The sequence below is a fragment of the Pelophylax lessonae genome (genome assembly GCF_965119305.1).
Source record: "Pelophylax lessonae genome assembly, chromosome: 1".
NCBI lineage: Eukaryota > Metazoa > Chordata > Amphibia > Anura > Ranidae > Pelophylax > Pelophylax lessonae.
In genome coordinates this window covers 179,382,310-179,399,537 of record NC_138768.1, presented here as the reverse complement: position 1 = coordinate 179,399,537, position 17,228 = coordinate 179,382,310, and the positions used below count along the sequence as shown (strand labels likewise).

The 17,228-nt window shown below is 45.0% G+C and overlaps 1 protein-coding gene across 1 annotated transcript in view; it reads right to left on the bottom strand.

Annotated features, from left to right (window-relative positions):
* WDR36 (WD repeat domain 36) overlaps positions 1-17,228 on the bottom strand; it is a 129,588-nt gene that overhangs the window by 77,466 nt on the left and 34,894 nt on the right. Inside the window, 2 exon segments of the mRNA XM_082269281.1 lie at positions 5,492-5,606; positions 15,262-15,416. Coding sequence (XP_082125407.1) covers positions 5,492-5,606; positions 15,262-15,416 — 270 coding nt within the window.

Below are 17,228 nucleotides of genomic sequence, written 5' to 3'. Positions count from 1 at the left end.
AATTCACAGGACTTGCCGCTATGGCTAACAGAGGGTGAAATCAGGAAAAGGCTGGATAAAATTAACACAAAAATCACCAGGCCCGGATGGCGTACATCCAAGAAAGAACTTAGTAAGGCTATATCTAGACCACTGTTCGTGCTCTTTGCTGACAGTATTATGACAGGAAATGTACCAGGGGATTGGAGGAAAGCAAACGTGGTACCGATATTCAAAAAAGGGCAGAGGCATGTCCCGGGAAATTATAGGCCCGTCAGTATGGTATGTAAACTTCTGGAGGGGATGATAAGGGACTATATATAGTAGAGTTTGCTAAAGACAACATCATCAGCAGTAATCAGCACGGGTTTACAAATGGGCATTCTTGTCAAACCAATCTCTTAACATTCTATGAGGAGGTGAGCTGTGAGCTAGGAAGGGGGAGACCAGTGGATGTGGTGTACCTGGATTTCGCTAAGGCTTTTGATACAGTTCACCACAAGCGCTTCATTTATAAAATAAGGTCTGCAGGCATCGACTGCAGGGTTTACTCTTGGATACGGAACTGGTTAAAAGGGCGTGTCCAAAGGGTGGTAATAAACAGTGCATACTTAGACTGGTCTGAGGTGGTAAGTGGGGTCCCCCAAGGCTCAGTCCTGGGACCAACCTTGTTCAATTTATTCATAAACAGCATTGAGGACGGGATCAGTAGTTCTATATCAGTTTTTGCAGATGACACAAAATTGAGCAGGGCAATAACTGCACAGCATGAAGCAGATATCCTACAGAATGACCTGGACAAAATAACAGTGGGCAATGACATGGCAAATGAGGTTTAATGTGGAGAAGTGTAAGGTTTTGCACTTGGGGACTAAAAACATAAAAGCACAATACACTTTGGGAGGGGGGGAACCTTTGGGGGAATCAAAAATGGAGAAAGATCTGGGAGTCTTGGTAGAGGATAGACTAGGCAATAGCATGCAGTGTCAAGCGGCAAATGCCAAAGCTGGCAGAATATTAGCATGCATAAAAAAGGGATGTATTCCAGAGATAAGACTATAATCCTTCCACTTTATAAAACTCTGGTCGGACCACATCTGGAGTACTCTGTCCAGTTCTGGTCACCAGTCCTCAGGAGGGATGTGTTGGAGCTGGAGAGAGTCCAGAGAAGAGCAACTAAACTAATTAGGGGATTGGAGGACCTTAATTATGAAGAGCGTCTGCAATCGCTTGATTTATTCTCCCTGGAGAAGAGACGCCTGAGAGGGGACATGATAGCAATTCATAAATATCTCAATGGTGATCTCAGCATATAAAAAAAGCTATTCAGTCTAAAGGATTGCATGAGGACTCGGGGGCATACAATGTGATTGGAGAAGCGTTTTAACCTCAGGCAACGTGGGGTGGTTCTTTACTGTTAGGGCTACAAGATTGTGGAATTTTCTACCACAAGAGGTGGTTTCTACGGGAGGTATGGTGGCTTTCAAAAGACTCTTAGACGTACATCTCAAGGAGAAAAACATTCAGGGGTATGAGAGATGATTACGGCCACACACACCTACACAGGTTGAACTGGATGCACTATGGTCTTTATTCAACCTCACCTACTATGTAACTATAGTAAATCTTCCTAGAAGTATATTTTCTAGCTTTTAACCTTCAGCACCTGGCTTTCAACAGCCACGCCGTCAAATCAGCGGCTGTAAAGCAGGATGAAGATTGGCACTTGGGAGAGCAGATCTTCCCAGAGAGGGAGTCTCCAAGGAGCATCCACGACCAGCCTTACCAGATTGGCGTACCAAGACCGACAAGGCCAGTCTGGAGCCACTAGGATGACCCGAATCCCTTCTGCCTCGATCCTGCGTAGTAGCTGGAGAGGAGGAAAGAAGTAAATCAGACGATACTGACTCCAATGAGCCACTAAAGCATCTGTAGCAATGGCTATAGGATCCCAAGACTGTGCCACAAACCTCTGAACCTTCCTCTTGAGGCGAGAGGCCAACAGATCCACCTCTGGAGTACCCCACCAGAGACACAACTGAAAAACACCTCTGGATGAAGAGCCCATTCTCCCTGGTTGGACGCCTGTCGACAGATAGTCTGCTTGCCAATTTTCCACCCCTGGAATGTGCACAGCAGAGAGGGCTGGAACTAATCTTTCTGCCCACCTTAGAATGCCGGCTACTTCCCGAGCCACCAGGAGACTTGACATTGGCCACGGCATTGCCTGATTGAATCCGCACCGGACACCCCTGGAGACGGACTTGTCCAATGATCCAGAAAGTCTGATCGCTCGGAGCTTCAGTACATGGATTAGTAGCCTGGACTCTTCCTGAGACCAGACCCCCTGAGCCCAATCTGTCCTGAGGACGCCTCCCAACCCGGACAGGTGCATGCAAGTCCAAAGAGACGACCATCTGCTTTTCAGCAAAAGCCGAATTGCCTCCTGCAACTTTTGAAGTTTCTCCCGAGAAAGAAACACTCTGGCTGAGGACGAGTCCAGAGTCAGACCCAGATAGACTAGGGCTTGTGGACCGAAACAGGGCAGACTTTTGAAGATTCAGAATCCAACTGAACTCCCTCAGGGTTTTTTCAGAGTAGTCCCTGAATAGTCCAACAAGGCGTACGAGATCATCCAGGTACCCCAGTACTGCGATCCTCTGCTGACGCAGTAATGCTAGAACCGGGGCCAACACTTTAGTGAAGACCCGAGGAGCGGAAGCAAGACCGAAGGGTAACGCCACAAATTCAAAATTCTCCTCGCCCACGGCAAAGCGGAGGAAACGTTGATGGGCAACACATATTGGGATGTGAAGGTAAGCATCCTTGAAGTCAGTGGAGGCGAGGAAATCCCCCTGATATAGGGACGCCAGCATCATGCGCATGGACTCCATGCCGAACTTCCGTACTCGCACAAAGCAGTTTAGCGCCTTGGGTGCACCTTGCCCTCTTTGTGGACCCACTTGTCCATGATCAGGGAGGTCCACGGATCTGGAAGCAGTTAAGACGTCCCCCCCCACCCCAGATACGGGTAAGGGCACCCCTTCATGCGGATGAATTTTTGTCAGCAGGTCTGGCAGCATCTGCTCGATCTGCTTGTGGTTTGCACAACCAAGACCCCGAGCGGAGGCCCGAAAGTGTTTGGATTCCTTGTCTTGAGACCCTGAGGAAGGTCCTGTCTGCAACAGGACCGTTAACACCTGGAAGCCTGAGGAAGAGTACTCTTTCCCCCTGTGAGGCCCTTGATGATGTCATCCAAAGTAGCTCCAAACAGGTGACAGGTGACCCCCCCCATGAATGGAAGATCAGACAAGGCCTTCTTAGAAGCCTGGTCTGCAGTCCATCATTTCAGCCAGATAATGCACCGCAGGACCACTGCTGGGGCAGATAGTCTAGAAAGCAGGGGAGTGGCATCCAAAGAGGCGTCACAGACAAATTGTAGCCCTTGGACCAACCACCAAGACAGGGGGGAGCAGCTTCTCCTCCAGGTCCCGGCGTAAAAGCTTAACCCACTCGGTTAGAACAGCAGGGCAATAGTAATTACGGCCTAATCGCCTAAACCAGCCACAAATGGCGGGCCAGAGCCTCACCCTCTTTTTAGCTGGACCTGTAAAGGCCGGGGACTCCTTAACTAGAATGAAGGTAGCTCAATTTAACCGGGAAACTGGTGAGTCCACTACAGATGGAACCATCCACCTGTAACGCAGTTAATACTCATAAGGATACCGCAAGCAAAAATGCTTAGCAACCACTGCGTTTGGAACAACCCCACTGTTTTGTGACAATGTTGTCAAGGTAACCACAGGAACACCCCTGCCGCTTTGGAAGGCCGGTGGGTGCCAAAAGGAACCGGTGCCTCCGAGGCGACATCAGCCGCAAACCTCCATTTTTAAAGTTTCATGCACTGACACAAAACAGTGCATCCACCAGTGCCTATTAAAGCGCTGCTAGAGGAGCAGAGGAATCGTCCTCACTATCTGAGCACTCAGGGCGCGTGGACGCAGATCCAGTAGGGCCCCCGTATACTAAGCTCACCCTGAAAAACATAAATCAGAGAAGGCCGCCGACTGCAATCCCGCAAAGGGGACGCCGGCCAAGGGCCCACAATGGACCACCTATCGAACCCTGCAAAAAAAAAACAAGGGGGGGGTTCGCCCTCCATAGAGGACATAGCCTCCTTAAAAGGGTGCCGCCCGCCGTGATGCAGAAGCGCAGGCAGGGTACCCTCACTAAAACAGGGCAGGTGACCCACACAACAATGGCGGTAAGGCGGTCATTAGAAAAAAAATGAAGCACCCCCACAGCACTACCCCTTCCAAGGGAGGTGCCAAGCTGACCACATGGCCTAGCAGGCCGCAAGCCATGGCCTAAATTTTTGTGGAGGCCCAGCCGCAATTGCCCAAAAGAGGAGTAGGGGCTTGAGGCTGCCCCCCAACAGCAGCGCCTGATTCGGCCACTGACCACCCAGGGGCAGTGGAGGCGAAGGCGAGTTCCCAAAGGGGAGGCAGTGGCATCAGCCACCCTCACAGGGGCCCCCTCACATAGTTTCCATCGAGTAGGCTGCAAAGCCAAGGCCTAAATCTTTTGCCGGCTGCGTGAGTCGCGTGAACGCAGATGGTAAAACATCCGCTCCCCCAGCCCAACAACCGCCGTAGGGAGGACATCCCTTCCCTTGTCACCAACCCCCAGGGTGGCAGGGAACCCTGCTCAACCCCTGATGCTCCCCAGGAAAACCTGATCAGCCCAATCAGCAGCAACTTCAACCAGGCCCCCTTAAGAGCATGTGGCATAGCCAGCCAGGGAGGGGAGGGGGGGCCCCAAAGACCCACAATGACTAATATTTTATAGGGGCTGGGCGGGGGGGGATGGGAACCCGGGGGTGTGGCCATCCCAGGGAGGAGATGGTCGAACTCTCCAGGGGTGGGGGACAGCTGCTTGTTAGTACCTGGATACTGCAGGGAGCATCAGATCCCAGTAGGTTCACCCCTGGCTGCTGAATAAACCGTAAGACTCCATTTATACTACTGCGACTTGTCAGGCGACTGGTCAGCCTGACAAGTCGCGGTCCATTGTGTGCTACGGGAACCATTCTAATAGGAGCGACTCAAGTCGCTCCGACTTAGAAAAAGATTCCTGTACTACTTCGGGGCGACATCGGAGCGACTTGCATAGACATTCATTATATGAAGTCCGTGCAAGTCTCGCCGAAGTCGCGGTGCATGCGACTTATCAGGTCGCCCCCGACGTCGTGCCGCGTTAGTGTGAACCGGCACTTAAGACTGCTTGGACAGTAACATTTTTATGTATGTTTACTGATTATTTTTTTGTTTTCCATATATTTTAACTCCTACAGGGCTATAGAATTGTATTTGTAAAGAACCTGGAAATGAACTATAATATATGCAGCTTATATTTTTTATTATACATTTGCCACTTTCTAAATTTTGGAAGAAATTGCCCATACTGGTTTGACTTTTCACTGTCAAATAAGATAAAACAATTAAATACTTGCCTGTGTCTTTTCCATAGCGGCCTCTGTGAATTCCAGACTGAATATTATACACATCTACATTTCCATTTGACAGGCCAATAACCACAAAATTGCCACAACTTGTTAACTCTACAGCCTGAAAGAGAAACAGACAGATTTAACAATTACTTTACACCCTGGTACGTGACCAATTAGATCTCCAGATGCAGTCTGTAGATTACTTACCTTAACTTTATTATTAAAAAAAACTGCATTTGCAGCAATGAGCCATATAACCCATTCATTTGATTTAACAAGCACACAAACAGTGCAACCCCTACCTTACAGGGCACATTTGAGACTACTATTTTGCAAAAGACTGTTTTAACCACATCAGCCCCAGAAGATTTTACCCCCTTCCTGACCAGGCCCTATTTTGCGATTCGGCACTGCGTTACTTTAACGGACAATTGCGCCATTCCCAAACAATTTACGTCCTTTTTTCCCCACAAATAGAGCTTTCTTTTGGTGGTATTTGATCACCTGTGCGGTTTTTAATTTGATCGCTATAAAGAAAAAAATAGTGAAAATTAAAAAAAAAAAAAAAATATATATATATATATATATATATATATATATATATATATATATATATATATATATTTTACTTTCTGCTATACAACATTCCCCCCCAAAAATTTAAAAATCAAATTTTTTTAATATTTTAGGCCAATTTGTTTTCTGCTACATATGTATGGTAAAAAAAGATAAATAAAAATCGCAATAAGCTTATTTTGATTGATTTGCGCAAAAGTTATCGCGTTAACTACGGAATTTATGTCATTTTTATTGTTTTTTTTTTTTTACTAGTAATGGCTGCAATCTGCGTTTTTTTGTGAGACTGCGACATTGCGGCGGACAGATCGGACCCCTAACTGACATTTTTTACACTTTTGGGGGGGACCAGTGACATTACTACAGTAATCAGTGCTATAAATATGCACTGTTACTGTAATGATGACACTGGCAGGGAAGGGGTTAACACCGTTGGTGATCAAGGGGTTAAATGTATGCCTCACGCTTCCTGATGTGTGTGTGTGTGTGTGTGTGTGTGTGGGGGGGCTTCTGTGACAGAGATTGCAGGTCCTGTGATCGGTCCTGTGATCTCTTCCCTGTCTGTCACTGAGAAGATCCGCCTGTCTTCTCACACTTTCCCAGACAATGGGGAAGGGAGGCGGCGATCGCCGCCTCTCCACCCCCGGGCCAACTCTCGCTGTGTCTAAACACATTTTATTTGTTTTTTCCCACAAGATTTGCTGCAGTATATGGTAGACCAAACAAACCTCTTTGCAGAGCAATTTATTGCCTCCAACTCCAATTTGTCCTACTAGCATCTTCTCACATTAGACAAATTCAAATTGTTTTTAGGCCTTACATTATATATGGGGCTTACAAAGAAAAATTAAGTGAATGCCTACTGGTCCACCCACCCCATCCACCACATGCCGATTTATTCTGCTGTCATGTCCACGACACGCTATGACATGATTAAGTGCTTCCTGTATTTAAATGACAACTCGCAGTGCCCTCTCTGAGATCATCCCAACCATGATAAATTGTATAAAATACGCCCCCTAATAAATTATTTTTCCACACGATTTGCTGAAAGGTATGTCCCAGACCAAAATATTTGCGTGGACGAATCCCTTATTCACTTTATTGGCTGGCTGCACTTCAAACAGTATATGCCCAGTAACAGACAGCCAGGTAGGGGTTAAAACTAAACAAACTGCGATAGAGCCACTGGATATGAGCACACCTTCCCGCATGTATGAAGGCAAAGACTCCCACCAGCTCCAGCCCCCTGAGTGCCCAACATATACCAGAACCAGTGGGAAAATTGTCTGGGGACCTGGCATACCCCCCTGTTCAAAAAAGGATATCATATATATGTGGACAACTATTACACCAGTTTGTCCCTTTTTCGTCACCTGTAACGTAAAAAAAAAAAAAACGTGTCCTGTGGTATCTCCAGAAAAAACCGGAAGGGCTTCCCATAAAATTTAGTAAAAAAAGGCTACAAAGGGGGAATTGGCATTTCTGAGCAACGATGAAGTGTTAACCGTGACGTGGAGGGGCAAGAAAGATGTTTATGTTATTCCGCCATCCAAAAGAACACCTTGGTGGAGATTTACAGAAGACGCGGCCTCATATAATTAGTTTGTGGGGAGTTGGGGGTGGATTTAAATGAGCAGATGCTACAACCACATTTATCAACCGGAAAGTCCTGTTACTGGTGTAAAAAAGTTGCATTTCATCTCTTTCATATGGCCATGTATAATTCTAATGCCTGCATCAGAAGTCAACAGAAAGCTAACCCATCACCTACCTCAAATAAATTGATAATTGATAAAACGATATTGTCACTGCCCTGATTTACCAGCAAGGGCCCACCCTAGGAAGCATTCGCTCTAAAAGGCCGACTTCATAAGCCACATTTTCCCTATAACATTCCCCCCACAGAATCAGGAAGAAGACGCCAAAAGAAATGTGTGCAGCAGAGGAGGAGTTAGAAGAGACACTAGATATTGTCCCCAATGTCCCTCCCAACCTGGCCTATGCATCGGAGAATGCTTCAGAATTGATCACACATCGTAAGATTAGTTCCCCCTTATTTTTAACAGGCTGCCATTTCCCTGTTTCAAATACCTGTGTGGATCATTAGCCTGCTACCAAGTTTCTACCTTCCGCGTTAACTGACCCTGGGCTGTTTATCAACTCTGCATTTGCCTGCCGTTTTAAACCATGTTTCTGACTTCCACATGCACCGACCTCGGCCTGTTATTGGCCACTCTTTTTGCCTGCCACTTCTACTTTGGTACACAGGGGTCTCACATACGTGACAGGGCTTCAGAATAATGTTCTGAGTAGAAAAAACAGTTTTTGTTTTTTTTGTGTTCCCAGAACAGGGTCTGGAGTCTTCAAAAGAGATTTGGGTGGGAGAAGCCTCTACCACTGTCCCCATTCTTTTCTAACAGAGGCCCCAAGCTTGATGGTCCTTCCTGCTGCCTGGACCAATACTTTGGCTGTGCTGACCATGTCGCTGCCTGTAATGACCCAGGACTTTATGGACCACACCTCTGCCTACCTAGACCAATGCTTTGGCTGTGATGACAGCAGCTCTGCCTGCTGCCTGGACGATTGCTTTCATTGTCGCGCAGTCGCTGACCACATCTCTGCCTGCTACATGGATGCTCTCCACTGTGGACCACTGCACTACTAAAACCACCGGAAATCTTTTGTTTACCCTTTGCTCAGCAGAATGTATTTTAGGGTGTAATTGGTATGTACATGCTACGTGTTAGAAATATGAAGGGCCCTAAAAAATGCAGTAGGTTGTCAGGAAATTATGTGTGTAATTTATGCCCCTAGAACACCTGGAGGTGCTACTTGAATGTTGGGCCTCTGCATATGGCAAGGCTGTGTAAAAGTCTCACACATGTATCACTATACTCAGGAGTAGCTGAATGTATTTTTGTTGGGGGGGGGGGGGGGGGGAAGGTGTCATTTTTGGTATGTTCATACTGTGTCTTCTATTATAAATGGACAACTTTGTGTTAAAAAAAAAAAAAATAGGTTTTCATTTTCTTTCCACTTTTACGGAAAACTAAAAAATGACATGTTCAAAAGACTCATAAATGCCTCATAGAATATACATTGGAGTGTTTGCTTTCAAAAATGGGGTAATTTTGTGGGAGTTTCCATTGTCCTGGTACTCCAGGGCCTTCAAAAAAGTGTGATAGCTCGTCATAAAATTATATGTGTAAGTTATGCTCCTAGAACGCCTGGAGGTGCTATTTGGGTGTTGGGCCTCTGTATGTTGCCAGGCTGTGTAAAAGTCTCACACATGGTATCGCTATACTCAGGAGTAGCAGCAGAATATATTTTACTATTTACATGCTATGTGTTAGAAATATATGAATTGACAACTTTGTGTAAAAAGAAAAAAGGGATTTTTGACTTACTGTAAAATCCATTTCTGCGATGTTCATTGACAGACACAGCTCTTGATATTCATAACCATTGGGATATACTGCCCCCTACAGCAGTAGGACACTAGGCAGAAAAGGATTCTGGCTAAACCCATGGGCAGTCCCAGGGGGTATACACCCTCTCTCTGCTACAGCCACTCAGTTTTGTTACAAGCAGTGTAAGGAGAATTATAACTCCACAGAGGGGTGGGTGCTGTGTTCATCAATGAACATCAGTGAAATGGATTTCACAGTAAGTCAAAAATTGCATTTTCTCTTTCATTCACTGACGGACACAGCTCCTGATATTCATAACCATTGGGACGTCCCAAAGCAGTGTAAACATGAAGGGTGGGAACAACAAAAAAATTCCCAAAGCTAAACATTAGCCAACCAGGAAACAGAAGCTCAACCAAACAACTGGAGCCCACCTGAAAAAAACAACACACCCTCAAAGAGGATCAGGTCCTTTTAAACCGCAGCCTGCAAAACCGATGACCAGGAGGCCGCCTTGCAAACCTGCATCACCGACGCCTGATGACGGAAGGCCCAGGAGGCACTGAGCGCCCAAGTAGAATGCACCTTGACAGGGAAAGTAGGAACCTGACCCCTGATGGAATAGGCCTGAACCACCGTCTGAATGATCTATTTGGAAAAGCTCGCAGAGGAAGCAGACAACCCTTTTCGAGGTCCATCCGTGAGCACAAAGAGTCTGACTTCCTGAAAGACTCAATAGCTGCCAAGTATGCCCTAATTGCCCAGGTCACATCCAAGGCATGCAAGGCAATTTCCTTCAAATGTTTAGGCCTGGGACACCTGGAAGTCAACACAATGTCTTCATTCAAATGAAAATCAGAGACAACCTGAGGAAGGAACTACTGACAGGGGCGTAAAACCACCTTATCCCTGTGAATCACCAGGTAAGGTGAATGACAGGATAAAGACACCAGTTTCGACACCCTGTGAGCAGAGTCGATAGCCACTAAAAAGGCCACCTTCTGGGACAGTGTAAGCAGGGGAATATTCCCAATATTTTTAAAGGGAGGCTTCTGTAGAGCTGAAAGCACCAAATTAAGATCCCAAGGCGGCAACGGAGCCCCCACTGGAGGAACCAAATGTCGGACACCCTGAAGAAAGGTATGCACCAGGGAGTGTGTGGCCAAAGGTCGTTGGAAGAAGACTGCCAAAGCAGACACCTGGCCCTTGATGATACTCAAGGCCAATTTCTATTCAACCCCCCCCGTTGAAGGAAGGTAAATATCTGAGCCACCAAGAAGGAGCAAGGAAGAACACCAAGAAACTCACACCATGCAATGTATGTCTTCCACGTACAATGGTAAATCTTCCTAGAGGTAGATTTCCTGGCTTTCAATAGTGTAGGAATCACTGACTCAGATAAACCCCTATCCTTCAGCACCTGGCGTTCCAACAGCCAAGCTGTCATAGCCAGCGACTGTAAAGCAGAATTGCAGGATGGAAGATTGGTCCTTGGGACAGCAGATCCTCCATGAGAGGAAGCTGCCAAGGAACATCGGCGACCAGCCGCACCAGATCGGCGTATCAAGCTCTGCGAGGCCGGTCCGGAGCTTCTAAGATGACCGGAATCCCTTTTGCCTCGATGATCCTGCATAGAAGTCTGGGCAGAAACTTGAGAGGAGGGAAGGCATAAATCAGACGATACTGACCCCATGGAATGCCTTCAGATTCGCCAGGCCCCTTGGTGATTGACATAAGCCACGGCCATAGCATTGTCCGATTGAATGCACACTGGACAATCCTGAAGATGATCCGTCCAATGATACAGACACAGTCTGATCGCTCAGAGTTCCAAGACATTGATCGGGAGTCTGGACTATTCTAGAGTCCACATCCCCTGAGCAGAATGTTTGCCGAGGACGCCTCCCCAGCCCGGACAGGCTGGCATCCGTGGTAATCATTGTCCAATACAAGGGGAGGTAGGATTTTCCCAGATGACGCGCTGGAGAAAGAAGCCACCATTTCAGGGACTCCTTAGTGCCCCGAGTCTGGATCGGATTGTCCAGAGACTGCAGAATCCTGTCCCATTTTGTCAGAATTTCTCTTTGCAGGGACCTCATATGGAACTGTGAAAACGGAACTGCCTCGAAAGTAGACACCTTCGGGCCCAGCACCCGCACGCAAGTCCGGAGGAATGACCATTTGTTAAACAGCAGGAGGCGAATTGCAGCCTACAACTTCTGGAGTTTGTCCAGAGAAAGGAGCACTCTGGTTAAGGCGGAGTCCCGAGTAAGGCCCAGATTTCCAGCTTTGTGGACGAAACCAGAGCAGACTTCTGAAAATTCAAAATCCAGTCGAACCCCCGCAGAGTTTGTATTGTGATCTCCAGGTTCTCCACCAGAGCAGGGAGGGAGACTTCACTCAGCAGGCTAGTATAAGTACTTTGTGATATTTAAAGGGGGTCACCATCAAGCTCCACCACCACCGTATCGAGACAGAATGAATGGCCACTCACCAACTCTCCATGCCCAACCACTTACATGGAATAGGCTCACCAAGCTCAGTACCAGCGGGTCAGTCAATGGTTATCCTCAAATATGAATATCACTCCTTCATATAGACTCCAATGATGGTAATCCCCTCATAAGGAAAGAAGGACCGCCAATAGCATAATAACATTTTAAACACATGGATTTATTAAAATAAAATAATTGCTGGGCCTCTTTATGTGGCCAGGCTGTGTAAAAGTCTCACACGTGGTATCGCTATACTCAGGAGGAGTAGCAGAATGTATTTTGGGTTGTAATTGCAAGTATGCATATGCTGTGCATGAGAAAAAACTTGACCACTTCAATACCGGGCGATTTTCGGCACTCCGCTCCTACATGTAAAAATCATCTTTTTTTTTTGCTAGAAAATTACTCGGAACCCCAAACATTATATATTTTTTTAGCAGAGACCCTAGGGAATAAAATGACGGTCATTACAACTTTTTATGTAACACGGTATTTGTGCAGAAATTTTTCAAACACGTTTTAAAAAAAAAAAAAATAAACTTTTGTGAATTAAAAAAAAACAAAACACTGAAGTTAGCCCAATTTTTTTGTATAATGTGAAAGATACCCAACATGTCACGCTTTAAAATTGCGCACACTCGTGGAATGACACCAAACTTCGGTACTTAAAAATCTATATAGGCGACACTTTAAAAATGTTTACAGGTTACCAGTTTAGATTTACAGTAGAGGTCTTGGGCTAGAATTGTTGCTCTTGCTCCAACGTTCACAGTGATACCTCACATGTATGGATTGAACGTCGTTTACATATGTGGCCGCGGCGTACGCATCCGTTCACTTCTGCGTGCAAGCTAACGGGGACAGGGGCACTTTAATTTTTTTTTTCTTATTGTTTATTTTATTTTTACACTTTCCATTTAAATGCAGAGATCTCGGCAGTATTGAAACGGCCAGGCCGGGCATGACGTCATCACATCACGCCCGGGCCTCCGGGAGTCATAAAGACTGCTGGGGACCATCTGGTCCTCACAGTCTCTATGGTACACTTCCTCCCGGCGGCCGATTCCTTTACCGGCTCGCCAGGTAGAAGCAGCGGGCGAGCTGGTAGAAGATGTCCCCTCCAGCCGCCTGTAACAACAATCAAGCGACGGTTCAGCCGATATGATTGTTCTTATAGTAAGGGAATCGCCTGAGGAAAAAAAAATGATATCTGAATTATGCCTGCATATCCCCACTTAAATCCCATGACGTCATATGACGTCTGCCTGGATGAAGTGGTCAATGACAATTTTGTGTATCCAAAAAAGGGTCATTTCGGGGGTATTTGTACTGTCCTGACATTTCAGGGCCTCAAGAAAAGACATAGGCCGGCAGCACAACAGGTGTGATCAATTTTCAATGATTGGCACCATAGCTTGTAGACTCTAACTTCCACACAGACTAAATATTATACACTAATTTGGGCTATTTTTACCAGAGATATGTAGCAGTATAGATTTTGGCCCAAATTTATGAAGAAAAATTATTGGCAAAATGTTATATTTATAAACTAAAAAAAAAGTTTTTTCTCTTTCAAAATGTTCGCTTTTTGTTGCTTATATTGCAAAAAAAAAAACTGCGGTGATGAAATGCCACAAAGAGAGAGCTCTGTTTGTGTGAAAAAAATGATAATTTTGTTTGGGTACAGTGTAGCATGACTGAGTAATTGTCAAAGTGTAAGAGCACTGAAAGCTGAAAATTGGTCTGGGCAGAAAGGGGGTGTATAAGTGCCCTGTATTGAAGTGGTTAATGAAACATCAAGGGTCTATTGGACTCCTGATGTCTCACCTGTCTGCCAGTATCCATCCGCTAGACTGCTTCCACCTGACAGCCAAATATTGGCTTGCAGGTTTACACCCATTTAAACTCCCCCGCTATGTTGATGGCAATGAAACAGGTAAATACCCGATTCGCTAAACTCTTGCTAGGTAAAAAAGAAAAAAAAAAAAAAACACACACAACAAGAAAAAAAAAAAAGTTACTGTAAAATCCAACTCTGGGAAGCTTTAAAATTATCCCTTGCAGCGGAGCAAAAGTTAAATGCTTGTTTTGTCTAGGGAAGAGAAGTGCTTTTACTAACTTGAGTCTCCAGCTGTGGTCCGTACCTAGGCATACACATGTCCAATGTAGGGCTAAGGACCCTGCATTGGTTTTGATGATGTCAAGGCTTCAGACCCCTAGAGCAGTGGGGAGAGGACACTATAGGGACTGGTCTAGCAGCATGGAGGGTTGAGTAAGTAGACCTTCTGTGTCCCTTAGACATAAAAAAGTGGTTCTTAATGCTTTTTTTTTTTTTTTTTATCATAATGCATTTTTAGCCTTAGGGTAAAAAAAACCTTCAGTGATCAGTTCCCCTCCCAGCGATGTGCCTGAGAACAGAAATTTGACTCTCGATCACTTCCCAGGATTCAGAGGGAGCCATTGGCTCTTGCTGCTGTCAATCAAATCCTGTAAGGAAGGAGTTGGGGTGGGGCGGGCAGAGCCTTATTGTGTGTCTATAGACGCACCCAGCCTGGCTTGGGATCGACCCCTCAAAAGTGGCCTTATAGCAAATGGCTTGTTATGGGGACACTAAGAACAGAGAGGAGCCGAGAGCCATGGCGAGGGACCCCAGAAGAGGAGGTTCGGGGCCATTCTGTGCAATAACATTTAACAGAGAAGGCAAGTATAACATGTTTATTATTTTAATTTTAAAAAATGTTTCACATTACAATCAATCACTCTTAACCCTTGCAGTGTGGGCACAGCACCACCATAAAGGATTTTAATAATTTACAGGTTTCTCAGAATTGGGCTTTAAAAGCAAAGCTGTCCACACTGCCATCAACACTTTATAAGCTCACAGGAACAGGGCCCTTCTAAGACTCTGTTTTGAATTGTACTGTTGGTGAATTGTCTCCCTTTATTATGTAAAGCGATGCGCAACCTGTTGGCGCTATACAACTCCTGTATAATATTAATAATAATAAATAATAACAGTGCATAACACACCACTTCTAAGCATTTGTTTTGAATGACTTAGGCTGGCCATACACTATACAATTTTCTTGGGCAACTTTCCTTTAGATTTACCAAAACCATGTAATATAGGGTCAAACCTACAAACTTTCAATTTGTATGCAATCAGGCAGGCCCTTGCACTACATATTTTAAGGTAAATCTAAAGGAAATTGAATAAGAAAATTGTATAGTGTATGGCCAGCCTTAGGTTCTTGAGTTCTTAACCTCGACTACAGGTGTCCATACTCACTGTTGCATAAACGTCATGTGATTTGGTATTCACGAGATCAGGAGGCGTTAGCTTGTGTGCGCCCATAGTGGACCTGACATAATTCCAAGTGGTACACATTAGTGAATTCTGATGACATGCAATTATACCATCCCAGTCATTCTGTCGTGCCGTCTCTAAAATACAGAACAGCAGTATGTCATATATTCTCTGTAAACAAATGACAATCATAAATGTTCCTAATTAGAGCATGAATAATTTATTAAGACTTACAAATGCCTTTCTACTTAGAACTTGCGAGATGCAGCTATAATTTGAAACTGGTCACAAATTCCCAACAATTCAAAAATATAAGCCTACGTATTAAATAAATATATGCTAATCTCCATATTTCGTTGGTCAAGACCAACACTTTAGCTCTTACTAATGTGAAACATAGTAACAGCACTGAATAACAGCTGCAAAAGTTGCCTTTTACGACAGTGATAATGTTGCAAACTTTCAACAGGAATGTAATATAAACTGGAAAAGCTTTTAAATAAATTCCTCCCTGTATCAGGATGTCCAGCATACAAAATAATGGTCTGATTGCAGATGTGGTTGAAAAAAATGTCTTAAAAACAAAGAGGGAAAAGAACCATGTGTGACATGTCAGACCCCTACTTTACTTCAGCTATCTATATAAACTAAAAAGCTACAGTTACAGAAAAACTAGTCAAGCAAGTTCTGATACATATGCTATGACTAATTACTTACAACTGATCAAAGTTTTTTTGAAAAGCACAGTCAGTCAGTATAATTTACTCTGACATTTCTCCGATGCAAGACATTTTTTGTTGTATATTTGCATATGTTGCTATGCTACTGTAACTCACAGTGGAACTTAATACTTAAAGCTGTACATACTCAAGAGTTCCACTGCCAAAATCCATGCTGCCATGGTCATCCTCCTCAAAAACTAGCAGATTAGTGTCTGCAGTCATCACAAATGCCCAACTCACCAGCTCCCGAGGATCAGCTGTGTTTGCTGTATCCTCCTTAAATCAGGCTCCCCAAGGCACTGTAATTCGGCCCCATGTTCAAGGCCAGTTGTACTGGTGAAATGTTGAGTGCGTTATACACCAGGAGACTGGATCCAGCAAAGGACTTTACTAGATATAAAGCAACTTCGACATCCTTGCTGGAGTGCATTATGGATGATTATACTACAATTTGAGCATGGATATTAGGGGTTGACCAATTATTGATTATCAGGGGCCAATATTCACTTTTTTTGAAGAATCGGTATGGGTCACAAACTCACTGATATCACTTCAAGGGGTTGCAGGCATCACCCCGGTATTGTTTTTTAGAGTCGACAGTCGGCTTTCTTATGATGACAACCAATGCGGCTAAGCAGCCGCTCGGCTGTTATTACACACAGCGGGAAGGGACATCCTTTCCACCCCAGGTCTCCTGTCCCACCGGGAGGCCCGAGCAACCAGCTGGCATGTCCGCCGGCCGGCAGAACAACCGAGTAAAGCCGGAATCGGCTCAGATCAGGTCTCCGATGTAGTAACCCGGAAGCAATGTCATGACCTCACTTTCGGTTACTTGCCATTTTGAATAATTTTAAGTGCAGAGGAGGAGTTTGGTGTCTTATAGACCCCAGATCCCTTCATAAAGGAGTACCTGTCACAAGGATGTTTAAATTCCTTGTTACAGCAATAAAAGTAAAAAAAAAAAAATAAAATATTAAAAAGGAAAGTGTAAAAAAAAAAAAAAAAACAACTTTAAAAATGTACAGAATATTGGCACCTGATATCAGCTATCGGCCTGAAAGGCGGCCGAGAAAACGATATTGGTCGACCCCTAATGGATACAATCCGTTATATATATCACATGGAAACCTTTGTAGGAACACAGAACCAAGTTACACAGTGTAATGTTACTTGGAGGAGCCCAATGTAGGAGAAACACAAACAGCTGAGTGCCCACAAAGCAACAGC